We start from the raw sequence: 14680 nt of genomic DNA on the forward strand, positions 1-14680 counted from the left end.
CTAGTTTAAAAAAATTTTTTTTAAATTTAATGTTTATTTTTATTTTTTTAAACATTGACTCTGCAATTATCTGCAATTTAAAATTATTGCTTCTACTCCTGCATTCTTACCACAGCAAGAAAAAAAGTCATAATGCTTCAATCAAGAGAGAAAGAAAAAAAATTCAGTACTGACACATATTTAGAGTGTCCACAGAAGATGTCTCGAATTATAGAAAATTTGTCATTGATTCAGCCTTCCTACTTTGTGAAAGAGAAGCCAGGCAATTTAATCACCCTTGCCACCATCATGATCATCATTGAAAATGATTCTTTCATTTCCACTCTCAATACTGCTTGTTACAAGAACCAGAATCTGTAACAATCATAGATAAACACTGAGGAAAATGGGCCTAGGCGCTATTGACATAGTGGACAAATAACCGGACTGGGAATGGAAGGAAGTAGTCATTTATGTGTGCTTACTATGTGCCAGGTGCTGTGCCACGTGCTTTACAAATTTTATTCCATTTGATTTTGGAATAAAGAAGACCCGGTTCAAATACTGCCTCAAATATTTACCAGCTATGTGGAATTGGGCAAATCATTTAAGCTCTATGGGTCTTAGTTACCTCATCTGTAAAGTAATAATAAAGACAATAATACTTAATAGCTCACAAGATTGTTGTGAGGATCAAATAATATAAAGTGTTTTGCAAATTTTGAAGTGCTTTTAAAATGTTTATTACAAAAATCATTGGGATTTTTTGGTACTTTCCTAACAAATTCATGAAAAAATAGGTGGTCTCATAAAAGACAGGATCCCTGAGTATTTAGACAAGGTATATTTATGGAGTTCTTGGGCTATTCTCCAAGGCTCTTTCTGAAAAGAGAGATCCAGCAGCAGCAGCTAATTGCTTTGTCACTTCTTTTATATCCTGTAACATGAACTCACCCTTACACAACTCTCTGGTGACATTGGGAGCTCAGCCTTTTACTTCAGGCCTTAGAAGAAAACCCTATTTACCGAGTTTAGATTCTTTGAAAGTTGATCAAACAACAGGGCAGGAAAGGGCAAGACCAGTGGATGTTAATTAACCCTATACTGACCATATTCATCTTTTAAAAAGGGAATCTATAACATTTTATGCTCTTGAAAGAGAATGCAATTAACCTGTAGGGTGAAGATTGTTTTTCTTCCGTGAATTATTGTGGAGCATGAATTCAGGGCTGGAAGGAGTCTCAGAGAATATCTGGTCCAATTTCCTTATTGCATAGAAGAGAAAACTGAAGCCCAGAGAGGTGGATCTACGAAATGACAGAATGAGTCAAGTGTAGGTCTTCTTCTGTTTCCCCATTCCATTACAACAAACTGCTTTGGAAGAATGCCATAGTTCAGGTTTACTCATTAAAGGAAAATAAAAGAGCCTTCATATACAAACATTTATGTATCGTGTAATACCTACATATGGATACATATGTGTATGTATATACATATATATGTCTATAGAGGAGTGTATATCAACATCCCTGGGTATATACATATATAAGTGTATGTCTAGAGTTTAAAGCTTGCATATTATTGATATACATTATACACACTTTACATTTATTATTATTTCATTTGTTTCTCTCAACAACTCAATGAGCTATTACAGATACTAATGTCCTCACTTGATAATTGAGGAAACTGAGACTCATAGATAGACGTGTGTGTAGTGGTTTGTTCTTGTTCAGTCATTCAATCATGTCCGACTTTCCAAGACTCCACAGACCATAACATGCTGGGCCCTCCTATACTCTACCATTTCCCAAAGCCCGTCCAAGTTCATGTTCATTGCTTCCATCACATTATTTATCCATTGCATCCCCTGCCATTCCCTTCTTCTTTTACCTTCAACCTTTTCCAACATCAGGGTCTTTTCCAATGAGTTCTGTCTTCCTCATTACATGGTCAAAGTATTTAAGCTTTGGCTTCAGTATCTGGCCTTTTAATGAACAGCATGAATGAAATACACACAAATACACACATATATAGAAAGATATATTCCCAAATAAGAAGTCTGACATGTGTGAATAGAAAGACAGTCCTTCTGCATATGAGTTAATAAATATTAGCATTAGAAAATCAATTGCTTTGGTTGCATTTTAGCAGCATCAGCCCAGTGTCAGTGGAGAGATTTTTGTCCCATGAGCAAGGTAGAATGTACATACATACACACGTGTACATATGCACTCCTACATGTGGGCATGTGTGCTAATGTCCTACCCTGGACAGTTACGCTCTATACCTATTATACCATATATGGCACATGTTACATGATATAGACACACCTGGCTTTTATCTCTCTTTAATGTGTTTATATATATCTATATCTATCTATAGCAGATGTGATTAGTCACAAGATATGAATAGTTTTTTAAAAATTAATTACAAACTCAGCAACTGTACAGAAGAGTGCTCTAAATCATTAATGCACATAGGATCTGGATTTTTTTCTTGGTCCTATTGTCCACAGGCTGTGTAATCTTAGGGTCATTTAAGCTCTCTGGGTCTCACCTTGCTCATATATAACATGAGATGATAAGATCAGGTGACCTTTATGATCCCTTGAAGCTGTAAAACTATGATCCCCAAAAAAGAACAAATCAACAGCTCACATCCCTCAAACTAAAAATATGACAGGGATAGGGAACTTGTAAATGAGCAAACTCCCTCTGTGAAGGAGTGGTCCCCTTTCTGCAGCTTAGAGTCTTAGAGAATTAGCTAAAGTACTGAGAGTTACTTGCCCAGAGTCACGCAGCCAGTACATGTCACAGACACAATTTGACTTCTGGTCTACTTGGCTTTAAAGACAGCTTTCTATCCACTATGTCAACTCCATTATGTAATGATAAGCAGTGGAAATAATCAATGTTAGAGGCATTATGGGAAGACAGAAACACTAATACATTATTGGTGAACTTGTAAATTGTGTCTGTCCTTTCTGAAAATAATTTGGAATTATTCCTCAAAAATTAATTAAAAATTAATTTTTTGATCTATTATTTCTACTCAGGGCACAGACTTCATTCAAGGTGGTCAAAGACAAAAAGAAAGGCCTCATATGTACCAAGATATTCACAGCAGTATTTTATGTGGTAAAATCAAAACAAAGAGGGTAACCCTTAATTGAAGAATGGCCGAACAAATTGGAGAATGTGAAAGGAATGGAATATTACTGCTTTTTAAAAATGACATATATGAGAAATTTACAGAAATTTAGGAAGACTTGTAGAACCAATACTATGAATTCAAATATATCTTACCTGTAGGGAGGACAGAGTCTTCTTTAGCTTTTTCTGACATAACTAAGGCTATTTCCTTGCTAACTTTTCTTAGCACCTCATGGATCATATGACTTTCAAGATCTTCCAGAAGTTTTTGAAGCTAGAGTAAACAGAATTTGAGAATCAGCCTACTTTTTGGGTATATAATTTAAGCTTTCAAGATGCTCCCCCCCCTTTCTGCTATATCTTCCCAATCCTCTTGTAAAAGGAGGGAAAAAAGCTTCCTAGTGACATCAATATACTACAAGGGCTTCTTGGGCAGTAAATATTAAAGTCTAAATCAAGTGTCTAAAGCAAGTATTGGTTTACTAAAAGAAAGAGAAAGACAGAGAGAGAGAGAGGGAGAGAGACAGAGACAGAGACAGAGAGAGAGAGAGACAGAGAGACAGACACAGAGACAGAAAGAGATACAGACACAGAGAGAGAGACAGGGACAGGAAGACAGAGACAGAGAGAGAGAGGAGAAAGACAGAAAGAGAGACAGAGAGACAGAGACAGAGAGAGACAGAGGAAGAGAGACAGAGAGACAGAGACAGACAGAGAGAAAGAGAGAGGAGAAAGACAGAGAGACAGAGACAGAGACAGAGAGACAGAGAGAGGAGAAAAAAGAGAGACAGAGACAGAAAGAGAGAGAGAGACAGAGAGACAGAGAGAGAGAGACAGAGAGACAGAGACAGATTCAGAGACAGAGAGAGAGGAGAAAAACAGAGAGACGAGAGACAGAGACAGAGAGACACAGAGAGAGAGATGGGGAGGAAGGGAGACAGAGAGAGAGAGAGAGAGAGAGAGAGAGAGAGAGAGAGAGAGAGAGAGGAGAAAAACAGAAAGAGAGACAGAGAAAGAGAGACACAGAGAGAGATGGGGGGAGGAAGGGAGACACAGAGAGACAGAGAGAGACAGAGAGAGAGAGAGAGAGAGAGAGAGAGAGAGAGAGAGAGAGAGAGGAGAAAAGAGAGAGGAAAAAAGAGAGAGAAAACGGGGGGGGGGAGAGGGAGAGAGACAAAGAGATAGAGACAGAGAGAGACAGGGGGAGACAAAGAAAGATAGAATGAGAGAGGGAGGGAAGGAGAAAGAGGGAGAGAGAGAGAGAGACAGAGACAGATTAATTCAGTATTGAATATTTATAACTTAAGGCTACTTCCTTTGGGACCTTAATACAGACAAAAATATCTAAGTCATTGTCATACAAAGGCACACATAGATTGGGAAGAATGATGAGAAAACATGGTAATTTAAAAATCCATGCATGATAATAATAAACTAGGCCACCTGTCTCCCCCACAGGTGGTCAGTGCCAGCCTATGCAGGGAAAAGATATGGACTTGGGCTTAATAATATAAGGCAGGCATAAAGCACATGCTATTACAATAAATGGGGAGGGACTCTACAGGGAAGCAAACATTTACTTTGCCTTAACCCCCCCCTGTGTTTTTTTATTTCCATGCAAACTTCCTTAATCTGAAAATTTCTCTTTGGGTTTCAGTTTTCCCAATTTGACCTCAATCTCTGGAGTAGCACTCCTAAGAAATTCTACTTTCTGACCTCCATTTTGCCAGCCTCCATTTTTACCCTCATTTTGGCTCCTGATTCAAACCCTGCCCATCTTTTCTCAGGAGGGGCTTTTTCCTTCAGATTGGAGACCATCTTATTCATCAGAATTTTATCGGTCCCTTGCCAGGATACAGGACCAATAAAAGTGGTAAGCACCCTACTGTCTTTTATTTTTAACAGTTCAAATTGCTCTCTTTATAGTGCTACAGATGCCTTATAAAGGGAGTCTTGCTTAGGGAATAAACAATAAGGTCAGATCTCATAGGTGCAAGTTATCATTTCTGCTTATTGTTAGGCAACCCTGCCTAAAGCCAATGAACTACCAGATGCTTGGCTTTGCTTACTTGTCAAAAAGGGACAGCAATGTTTGTCCCTCTGGAACAGGACTGAGGCAGGAAAATACTTATGGAAGCAAGTTCTGTCTGCTACGGATAGGATATTCTCAGTATGAACATATAAACTTTGTAGGGCTGTGAGAATGTAAGAATTGTGACAGAAAAATTCCAAGAGACAACTTTCATTTTTCCTCTCTCCTAATTTTTTTTATCCTTGGAGAGGTAGTGATGGTGTTTACATATTGCCTTTTATGTGGAAGGCAGAATTTTCCACTGTTTGGGGGGAGAAAGGAGTATTTTTTTTATCTTAGGTTTTGGAATAGAAATTGATGTAGCAAGTTTAATTTGAAACTTCAGACTTCCAAAACTGGACAAATTCAAGACTCTTAGATGTTTTTTCAAAAGGAAAGCTATAGACTGATTTTTTTTATTAAAGTTTTTTATTTTCAAATCATAAGCATGGATAAGTTTTCAACATTGACCCTTGCAAAACCTTGTGTTCCAAATTTTCCCTCCTTCCCCCACTCCCTCCCCTAAATGGCAAATAATCCAATATATGTTAAACATGTTAAAATATATGTTAAAATCCAATATATGTACACATATTTATACAATTATCATGCTGCACAAGAAAAATCAGATCAAAAAGGAAAAAAATGAGAAAGAAAACAAAATTCAAGCAAACAATAACAAAAAGAATGAAAATGCTATGTTGTAATCTGCACTCAGTTCTCACATATAGACTGATTTTTAATAGACAATTCTCTTAGGACATTAAAAAGATTCAGTTTAGGGCAATTTGGTTTGCAAAATGGGCACATTCATTTACATGGTAAAATACTAACGGCACCAGTAATTAAACAACAAACAAAACAAATTTAAAAAAAAGTAACCTGGCGGGTTTTGATTTCAACTTCCGAAGCTCCTTTGGGAGGAAGTATAGACCGACAACTTATTACAAGTCCTTCAAATTCATCTTCTTTTCCCATTTGCCTGGCTATGGTTTTCATGGTAGGGTAAAGAATATCAGATCTAGAAATTTATAGAGACAAGAATAAACAAAAATCTGGTCTTTCTCTTTAAATTTCCTCAAACATTATTTTCTTTTACAAGTCAAGAGCTTTGGAAAGGTTGTAACCGGTATCTAGCAGAATGTAATGTCCTAGAGGAAAAGGGCTGTTTTCAGTTTCTACTTTGTCCCTGCCCTTTTCCATAGCCTTTAATCATATTCCATATGTAGTAGACACTTCACAAATTCTTGTTGCACTGAATTGCGTTTCATCCTTGGAGGGAGGACTCACCACAATGAAATCATTGATCCATTGATGTATTTAGGTATTTTCTTTTCCTACTCTGATAGTTCCCTTCCTTGTAGAACCCCCAACAACAATTCTATATGACCATTTCATTCTCCTAAAGCCCCAATCTGATTTCACCTGTTTTTTGTGACACCTTCCCTGATAGGAAACTTCAGTTTTTCCTTCACTGCAATATTGAATTAGGACTTGGCCATTTCCTTTTCTCTTCCCTATTTTATAACAGGAGGGAAGAAATTAGAACTCCACAGAATCACAGTAGAATATTCTGTCTGCCTCCTATCCAGACTCAGAAATATCCTTTCTTGTGGGGGATAGTGACAAAGAGTGGGATTCTTAAAAATGATCATTGTAGGACGATATTTTCATTGGCCTTCTCATTGGACTGATAATATTCTCATAGTGAGGATTTCTTTTCAGCTCCATCTTCCAGGCCCAAAGAGAGTGACTGTCCTGACCAACACTGATTCCATCCTTACATATATACTATGACTAAAATACATAGAAGACATGATCATCATTTTTATGTATGTGAAAAGGGGGCTAAGGGAGGGAAATGAAGAAGACTCCCAACATGGAAGAAGCAGGAAAGAGGTTTCCAAGCTCTTCTCTATGCTTAGTGATTCTCTGTAGGTAAGTGGGAGACTCTGTAGTGAGACTCTCCAGTAACTAACGACTAAAACCATCTTTGTGAGTTCAAATTCAGCTTCAGACATTTATTAGATGTGTGATTCTGGGCAAGTTACTTAGCCCAGTTTGTCTCAGTTTCCTCATCTGTAAGCTGAGCTGGAGAAGGAAGCAGCAAATCACTCCATATTTTTGCCAGGAAAACTGCAAATGGGGTCATGAAGAGTTAGACAGAACTGAAACAGTCCAACAGCAATAACTAAAAAGCCCTGGGTCAAATAACTGTAAGATATGTGCATTGTTGACCAATATATTATTTATTCAAGTCCCTACTATTCAACTCAAATCTACAACCATTTTAAAAACACTTACTTAAGAACAAGGCATTATGCTGGGCACTAGAGATACAGAGATAAAAATTAAATAAGCCAGGCCCTCAAAAAGTTTCCATTTCACTTAGGGAGGCACCATGTATATGCAAATAAGTAAAGAGAAGATAATTTGAGGAGGGAGGGAGCACTAAGAACTTGGGGGAGGGGGAAGAAAGTAAGAAAGGCTTCTGGTGGGGTTTGGCACATGATCTGAGCTTTGCAGAAAACAAGTTCCAAATTTAACTTATATTTCAACATATTTAACATGTATTGATCAACTGCTGTCTGGGGGAAGGGGTGAGGGGAAGGAGGGGAAAAGTTGGAACAAAAGGTCTTGCAATTGTCAGTGCTGAAAAATTACAAAATTACCCATGCATATATCTTGTAAATAAAAAGTTATAATTAAAAAAAAAGAATTCACATGTAAAAAAAAGAAAAAGAAAACAAGTTTCAAGAGGTAGAGGTGAGGAGCAAGTGAATTCCAGATGTGGGGAATAATCTATCCAAAGATTAGAGGAAAAGAGATGGGATGCTGGGATTAGGAAATAGGTAGTAGGCCATTTTGGGTGGAATGAATACTTTGCAAAGAAGAAGAATAAAATAAGCTTGAAAAGGTCAGAGACAGATTGTAGAGGGCTTTAAATGCTAGAATGAGGAGTCAGCATTTTATTCCAAGGGCAACAAGAAACCAGAGAAGATTTTTCAGCAGAACATTGATGCAATCACATGTGTATTTTAGGAATATTAATTTGACTGCTTATGAAGGATAAATCTGGGAGGTGATAGACTAGAAGCATGGAGGTCAATCAGGTTCTTGCTTGGACAAGAAGTGATGAGTAACTAGAAGAATGACTATGTGGGCAGAAGGAAAGGGATGGATGTGAAAGATGTCATGGGAGTGTAAACAAGGCCTGACAACTAATTGGACTGCTGTGGGGAAGTGAGGGAGTGAAAGATTGAAGGGTGATTCTAAGTTTGTGAAACCAGTTAATTACAAGGTTAGTGGTTCCCTCAATAAGAACAGGAAAGTTTGGAGGGAGGCTGGGTTTGAACTGGGGCTGGAGGTGAAGAGATAAAGAATCTGGGTTTTGGACATGTTGAGTTTGAGATGCCCCTGGGGACACACTGTTTATACAACTTGGCGTTTTCATGATAAAGCCCTGATTGTGGTGAGAAGTTGAATAATAATTTCTGATCTCAGAGGAAGGCTGCAATTACTGGACAGCACAATAAGTCAATTCTAGCTTAGAAAACAAAAGACAGAGAGCGTCCTGATGGCCACAAATGGAGGAGTATTTGTGAATCTTCCCCGTCCCACTCATTTTAATCCAAAGTACTGTTCTAACAGAAAAACTTACCCATAGAGCTCCTGAAATTGCTGATACAGAGTAACTGTGTTGATATCTGTGACCCTCAGTTTGAGTCGGCCCCATTGCTCCTTCAGCACTTCAAGCTGTTTCCAGATAATAAGAAAAGATCTCAGGAAAGCATAGGCTGTCAGTGGATCCCGCTGCTTCTCCAGCGTCTTTGGGCTGCCCCATGGTTGACTTCCTTTTAATTCAGCCATTTTGTTCACTCTGGCCTGAAATTATGAAAAGGGAAGGGAGAAGGGTGTCAATCAATAAACACATGGGCCAGGCACTGTGCTAAGCTCTTCACAAATATCCTCTCTCGGTTGGTTTTCACAAGTCTTCATGGTGGGTGCTGTTTTCTCTCAGTTTTACGGAGGAGAAAACTGAAACAGACAGTTTAAGCATCTTGCCCAGGGTTACACAGCTAGTAAGTGCCTGAAGATGGAGTGGAAGCTGGCTCTTCTTGAAGACAGACCCAGTGCTCTTATTCACTGTACCACTTATTTAACTATTCCATTAGAGTAACACAGCATAATATGTTACCACAGAATAACTAAATAAATAAATGAAATCTTGCTACATAATCATAACAATGACTGGGGCTTGTTGTTTTTTGAAGAGGAACAATGACATGACCAACTGATGTCTTGACTGGCCTGTGAACTGGATTTAAGTGAGATACAGCTGCACAAAGTCAGGCTCACTCTCTCTTCCAGAGTCATCAAAGGCCAGTTGCAAGACAAAAGTCAGGATGGTCGACGATGGCCTGGGATGCTGCGGATGAATTGGAGTCTTCAATGTCTGCTTCAGGTGCCTTAGTGGCTGTTGTAACAAATTGTTCTCAAGCGCCCACTCCACTATGGACGGTCTTTCCATGTCTGGAGTAGACATTCTGGTCAACTGGCCCGAGCCCCACAGTTATTCTCAGACTGGTTTAACCCATCTGTTGCACACACTACACTTTCTTGGAACCACAGGGGAGAGGGGAGGGAGAGGGGGCACTAATGGGGGACTTATAATGCAACTAAAATTTTCAAAACATTAATGTATATTAGTGAAACCACTCTATGAAATAAGCACCAGAGCCAATATTATTCCTATTTTATAGATGAGGAAATCAAAGTTCAGAGACATGAAGGGTTCTGTCCATTTTTTGCAATGCTCAGAAAGTTAAGAAGCAAGTTTTGAATCAATCTCTTCTGTCCTCCAGTCTTCTCCCATACAGATAGTGATAATGGGAGGTAAATATTCTATTAAAAATATAAATATTGCAAAGAGGAATCAGAGAAAGGAAAGCTTACTTCTGGTTTGTGGGGTGAAAAGAAAATCAGGAGTGTTCTTGAGCTGGCTTTTATACATTCATCATAATATTCTTTGATCTAACATGAGCAGATTATATATTCTAATGGGCTGTGGTTTATAATTACATTTGGGGGGCAAAACCATCTTTTCTGCTCTATATGCTTTTTTTATGGAAGCCCATAAAAAGGATGAGTTCAATCTCTAAGTTTGTTGACTTAGCCTGGGCCCTGTTTGGTTAATATATGTGTTTTTTTTTTTGTTTGTTTGTTTCTGTTTACAAAACAAAGTGTTGAGTATTTTTTTTTGCTTTAATATCTTTTTTTCTTTAATAATATCCCCTAACTACATGTTAAAACAGTTTTGAGTTCCAAATTCTCTCTCCTTCCCTAGAGAAACAAAGGTAGATTAGATGACCTCTGGTTTCCCTCCAGCTCTAGACCCAAGATTTTCACAGGATCCTCCACATTTAAATGATCATACTTGACCCTTAACATCTGCCCTGGAAAAGGTCCGAACTTCTGCATAGCCTCTGGCCTTAAGGAAAGCACAACACAAATGACTAAACCCCTCGGGGCATTCAGGAGATCACAGTTATGACCCAAGGCATCAATCACCAGCACCGGAGTAAAAGGCGAAGGTGAAGATCTTAGATTTTCTTTCTAGTTGCTCTATTACTCAGTATCCCTGGGGAAAAGGACAGAGGAGGACCTCTAAGGACGAACCAGAAACAGAGTGGAGTGAATGGCCCTTTGTCCCCGGGCAACAAATCTTGAGGAGTGTTGACAATACTTGTGCTCTTCACAGTGAATCTACAATTACATGTAAAACCACAATTGTTAAAGTAAATTATAGCTTGAAATTTAAAAAAGACAACTACTGAATAATAAATTCAAATTAAGGGAAGTTACCTCTCTTAACAGCAGAAATATCACCTTCCATGACTTTTTTTTTCTTTTTGAAGGATAGGAGAAGTAGGAGGTAGAATAAAGGAAGAGAGGGACCAAGAATAGTGCAAGGATAAAGGAAATTAAGTATCCCAGGCTAGTGATAGAAAAAGAGAGGAACAACAATGAACTTGATGTGGACTCTGAAATCAGCTTATTCTCCTCTCTTCTCAGGAAATGAGGAGCCTATCCTACTATCATGAGCCTCCATTGTCTAGAATTTCAACCTCTGATAAGGTGTACTTAGCATCTTTATAAACAACCTTTGAGATAATGCTTATAGAAACCAAGTTTTCCTATCTTTTAAGACAGACTCAATATCTCCATATACATCCTTTATTTCCTCAACGCCTCCCTGGTTCCTCCTCTTCCTCCCTAGTTCCTGTCCTCCTACACCTTCATTTCTCCTGAGCTATAAAAAATTATATTCCCCCAAACCAATTGCTCAATTCTCATATGACTCTGTGTTGTAATTGCTTGAGCACATGAAGCTATTTTCACATAAAATACCAAACTTTAGTAACCTGTCACATGCCTCTGGCATAATTTCTTTAGACCACAAACTGAACTCTATAATATTTTTATTTTTATTTTTTATATAATATTCTTTTATAATCTATTGCTCTCCTGAATCTATTTCCATTTACTACTTCTGCCTTTTTTTTACTATTATATATTGAGTTATAAGGCATGCTACAGATACTAATTTTGTGCAAAACATCTTATTCTTATGTGTTCCAGATAATATTTTTTTTCTTTTTTCTTTTTAATTATGAACTTAATAATTATCAATAAACACAAATACATTCCAGTATATAAGGGTTGTAAATGAATCAGGTAATAATTCTTGGCAAAGAATCCTTGCTTTTGAGATGGGAAAGCAACAAGATGGAGGCCTTGTCTTGGCATTTATGCTGAGATTGGTTCAATAAATAAATAGTACAGGCCCTGCTCTCAAGAAGCTTACAATCCACTAGATTCAGGACACAACTGCAAAAGTTTGTAAAGCATGCAAGTGTTTTTTTCTTAATAGCACAGTCCTGTCCTCAAAATGCTTATGTTCTACCCCCCAAAAAATCTTCATGGATAGTACTATCCTGGCCAAGAAATGAACACAAGTAACTCTTATTTGTTTGAACCCACTATTCTCCACACCAGTAGCACTCAATATCTATTTATTGCCTGTAGGATTGTAGAGACACTCAGAAGCCCTTGGCATCATTTTTGGGTTCAGGTCTAGAACTCTTTCACTTAAACTGGATTCCTGACTGTAAGGTAGTAGGTAGAGGTAGGAGGGGAATAAATTCCTCTATCCCAGACTGTTGGTGGATGTTTTACTAGGTACAGCTTGTGGGCCATGACAAATACCCCTCTGAATTTCCTGCAGCTTTTACCATGATTTAAGGACATCAATGGCCCATATTTAAGATATTTAACTAAAAGAGATGGCTCAGAGGGATGTGACAATAGTAGCATTACTCTGTAACCTAATATTCCCAAAGGGAAAGACTGAAAAGAGATGAGAGACAGAAATCGAACAAGAGTGGGGTGATTGACATTTTGTTTGAGGGCACCAAAACTTGGAGAGGATTGACAACACTTATACTGCTTTAACAGGAAAAAAAATAAGCTAAATATTTCTTTAGCTAAGACAAGAAGCTTCCTTTCCCCAGTAGCTGAATACCTGGTGAATGTTTCCCTATCCTGGCTCTAACTTGTTCCCTTCCCCAGGAGAAACTATGAAGAGAAGGTTCTCGGTAAGGGTAGAGTGGAAGGCCCTCTCCCTTCAGTGTCCTGTGAGAGAGACCCTGTGGTCTTTTCTTGAAACACAGGTTCTCCTCTCACCCTATCCTCCATAATTTTTCATTTCTAGATCCCAATTTTCTTCCTTATTCCAGGCATTAGAATTACTAGTTATAGTTCTAAGAGAAATAAATTTGTCAACCAGGTAAATTCCATAAACTAGAAGCAGAATATAGAATATAAGTTAGGATTTAATATAATACTTCTATTCAGGGTCTCTTAATTAGATCTTTGTTTGTAATATCAAATACAATGTATGTGATACACAAGAAAAAAAATCAAATTGAGCTTTTTTGTTTTGCTTAGGTTTTTAATTTTTAAATTTTATTTTATTATTTCCCAATTATACATACATATATAAAATATATAAAAATAAAAAATAAAATATATTTGTTATTTCCCAATATATATAAATATTTTTTTTCCTTTTAAAATGTTATTGAATATTTCCTTTTGCTTAGTTTTAATGAGCAGTGTAATGGACAGGACACAGGACTTGAATTTTGTGATCCTGGGACAGTCATGTAATTCTGTTTCAGTTTCCTTCTCAGTGAAATGAAAGGATTGGACTCCACAGACACTTTCAGTTCTAACTCTATGATTGGGATCCCCCCTGACCTGTCATAATCCTTCATGTTTCAAGAGAATGAAAGTGGTTCTGTCCCCAACTTCAGGACCTTTTAAACAAGAGCTAAACCAGACACACTAATGGGTCTCTGGGGAGAGAATGAGGAGCAGCTGTGGATCAGGTATGCTATGGATTAGCCCAGAGGGGCACAATTACTTGAGTATAGGACCACAGGCCCCCAGTACCTGCTTGTTTTTGTCTGCTGAGGTGTAACATCCGCGGGGATCTCCCACCATCTTGTCGTAGCTGCTCAGGAGCACATCTTCCATCATTAACTGCACAGACACCAGCTCCCCATGGGCCACTTTTCGGTCTTGATCATTCAGCCCACACAAGCATAACTAGGGACAGATGGCCCTAAGTGTTAGTGTGGTACAGAGGTAAAAGCATTGACTTTTTGAGTCAAAGGGACCATGCTCAAGTCTCACTTCTGATATTTACTCTCAGTATGAACATATTCTGGGCTTCAGACTCTGCAGATGTTAAGAGGGAAGATGGGACTAGATGGCCACTGAGGTACCTTCTACACCAGCTGGCTAAGTGGTACAGTGACTAGTGTGCTGCCCATCTCCAGTCTTCCTGAGCTACCTCTGGCCACTGGACCCAGATGGCTCTGGAGGGGAACGGGAGGCAGGTGCCTTCCCCAGCCCTCCCTCACTTAAATCCAACTCACTTGCCCATCACAGTATCACCTCCCTGACGTGGTGCTCTTCCAGAACAAGGGACAAAACAACAACAGAATGCTGGGACTGGAATCAGGGAGAGAGAGCTTGAATTCAAATCCTGCCTCAGACACTTGCTAGTTACAGTTAGTCTGGGCAAATCACTTTTCTATTTGCCTCAGCTTCTTCATCTGTAAAATGGGGATAATAATAGCATCTACTTCCCAAGGTTGCTGTGCAGGTTAGATGAGATAATAATTGTAAAGTGCTTAGCACAATGCCTAGCACATAGTCAACCCTATGTAAATGTTAGTTGTACTTGTTATTTTTAAATACTAGATTAAATTATACGACATCATATGGATTCAAATAAATCTGAAGTCAAATCATGTTCCCCAATCCACCCAGCATCATGTTGCATGTAAACATGATTTGTTTGGCTATATTAAGTGACTTGCTCCCAAGGAGGGAGAAGGGAAAG

The 14680-nt window shown here is 38.3% G+C and overlaps 1 protein-coding gene across 1 annotated transcript in view; it reads right to left on the reverse strand.

The window, feature by feature from the left end:
• Window positions 1-14680, reverse strand: part of CCDC162P — a 214336-nt gene that overhangs the window by 30664 nt on the left and 168992 nt on the right. The window contains exons 34-37 of the mRNA XM_031964438.1: window positions 13723-13878; window positions 8867-9090; window positions 6088-6226; window positions 3288-3408 (exon numbers count right to left, since the gene is read on the reverse strand). Of these exons, the coding sequence (XP_031820298.1) occupies window positions 3288-3408; window positions 6088-6226; window positions 8867-9090; window positions 13723-13878 (640 nt within the window). The remainder of the gene's footprint in view (window positions 1-3287; window positions 3409-6087; window positions 6227-8866; window positions 9091-13722; window positions 13879-14680) is intronic.

The sequence above is a fragment of the Sarcophilus harrisii genome, chromosome 4 (assembly GCF_902635505.1).
Source record: "Sarcophilus harrisii chromosome 4, mSarHar1.11, whole genome shotgun sequence".
Classification (NCBI taxonomy): Eukaryota; Metazoa; Chordata; class Mammalia; order Dasyuromorphia; family Dasyuridae; genus Sarcophilus; species Sarcophilus harrisii.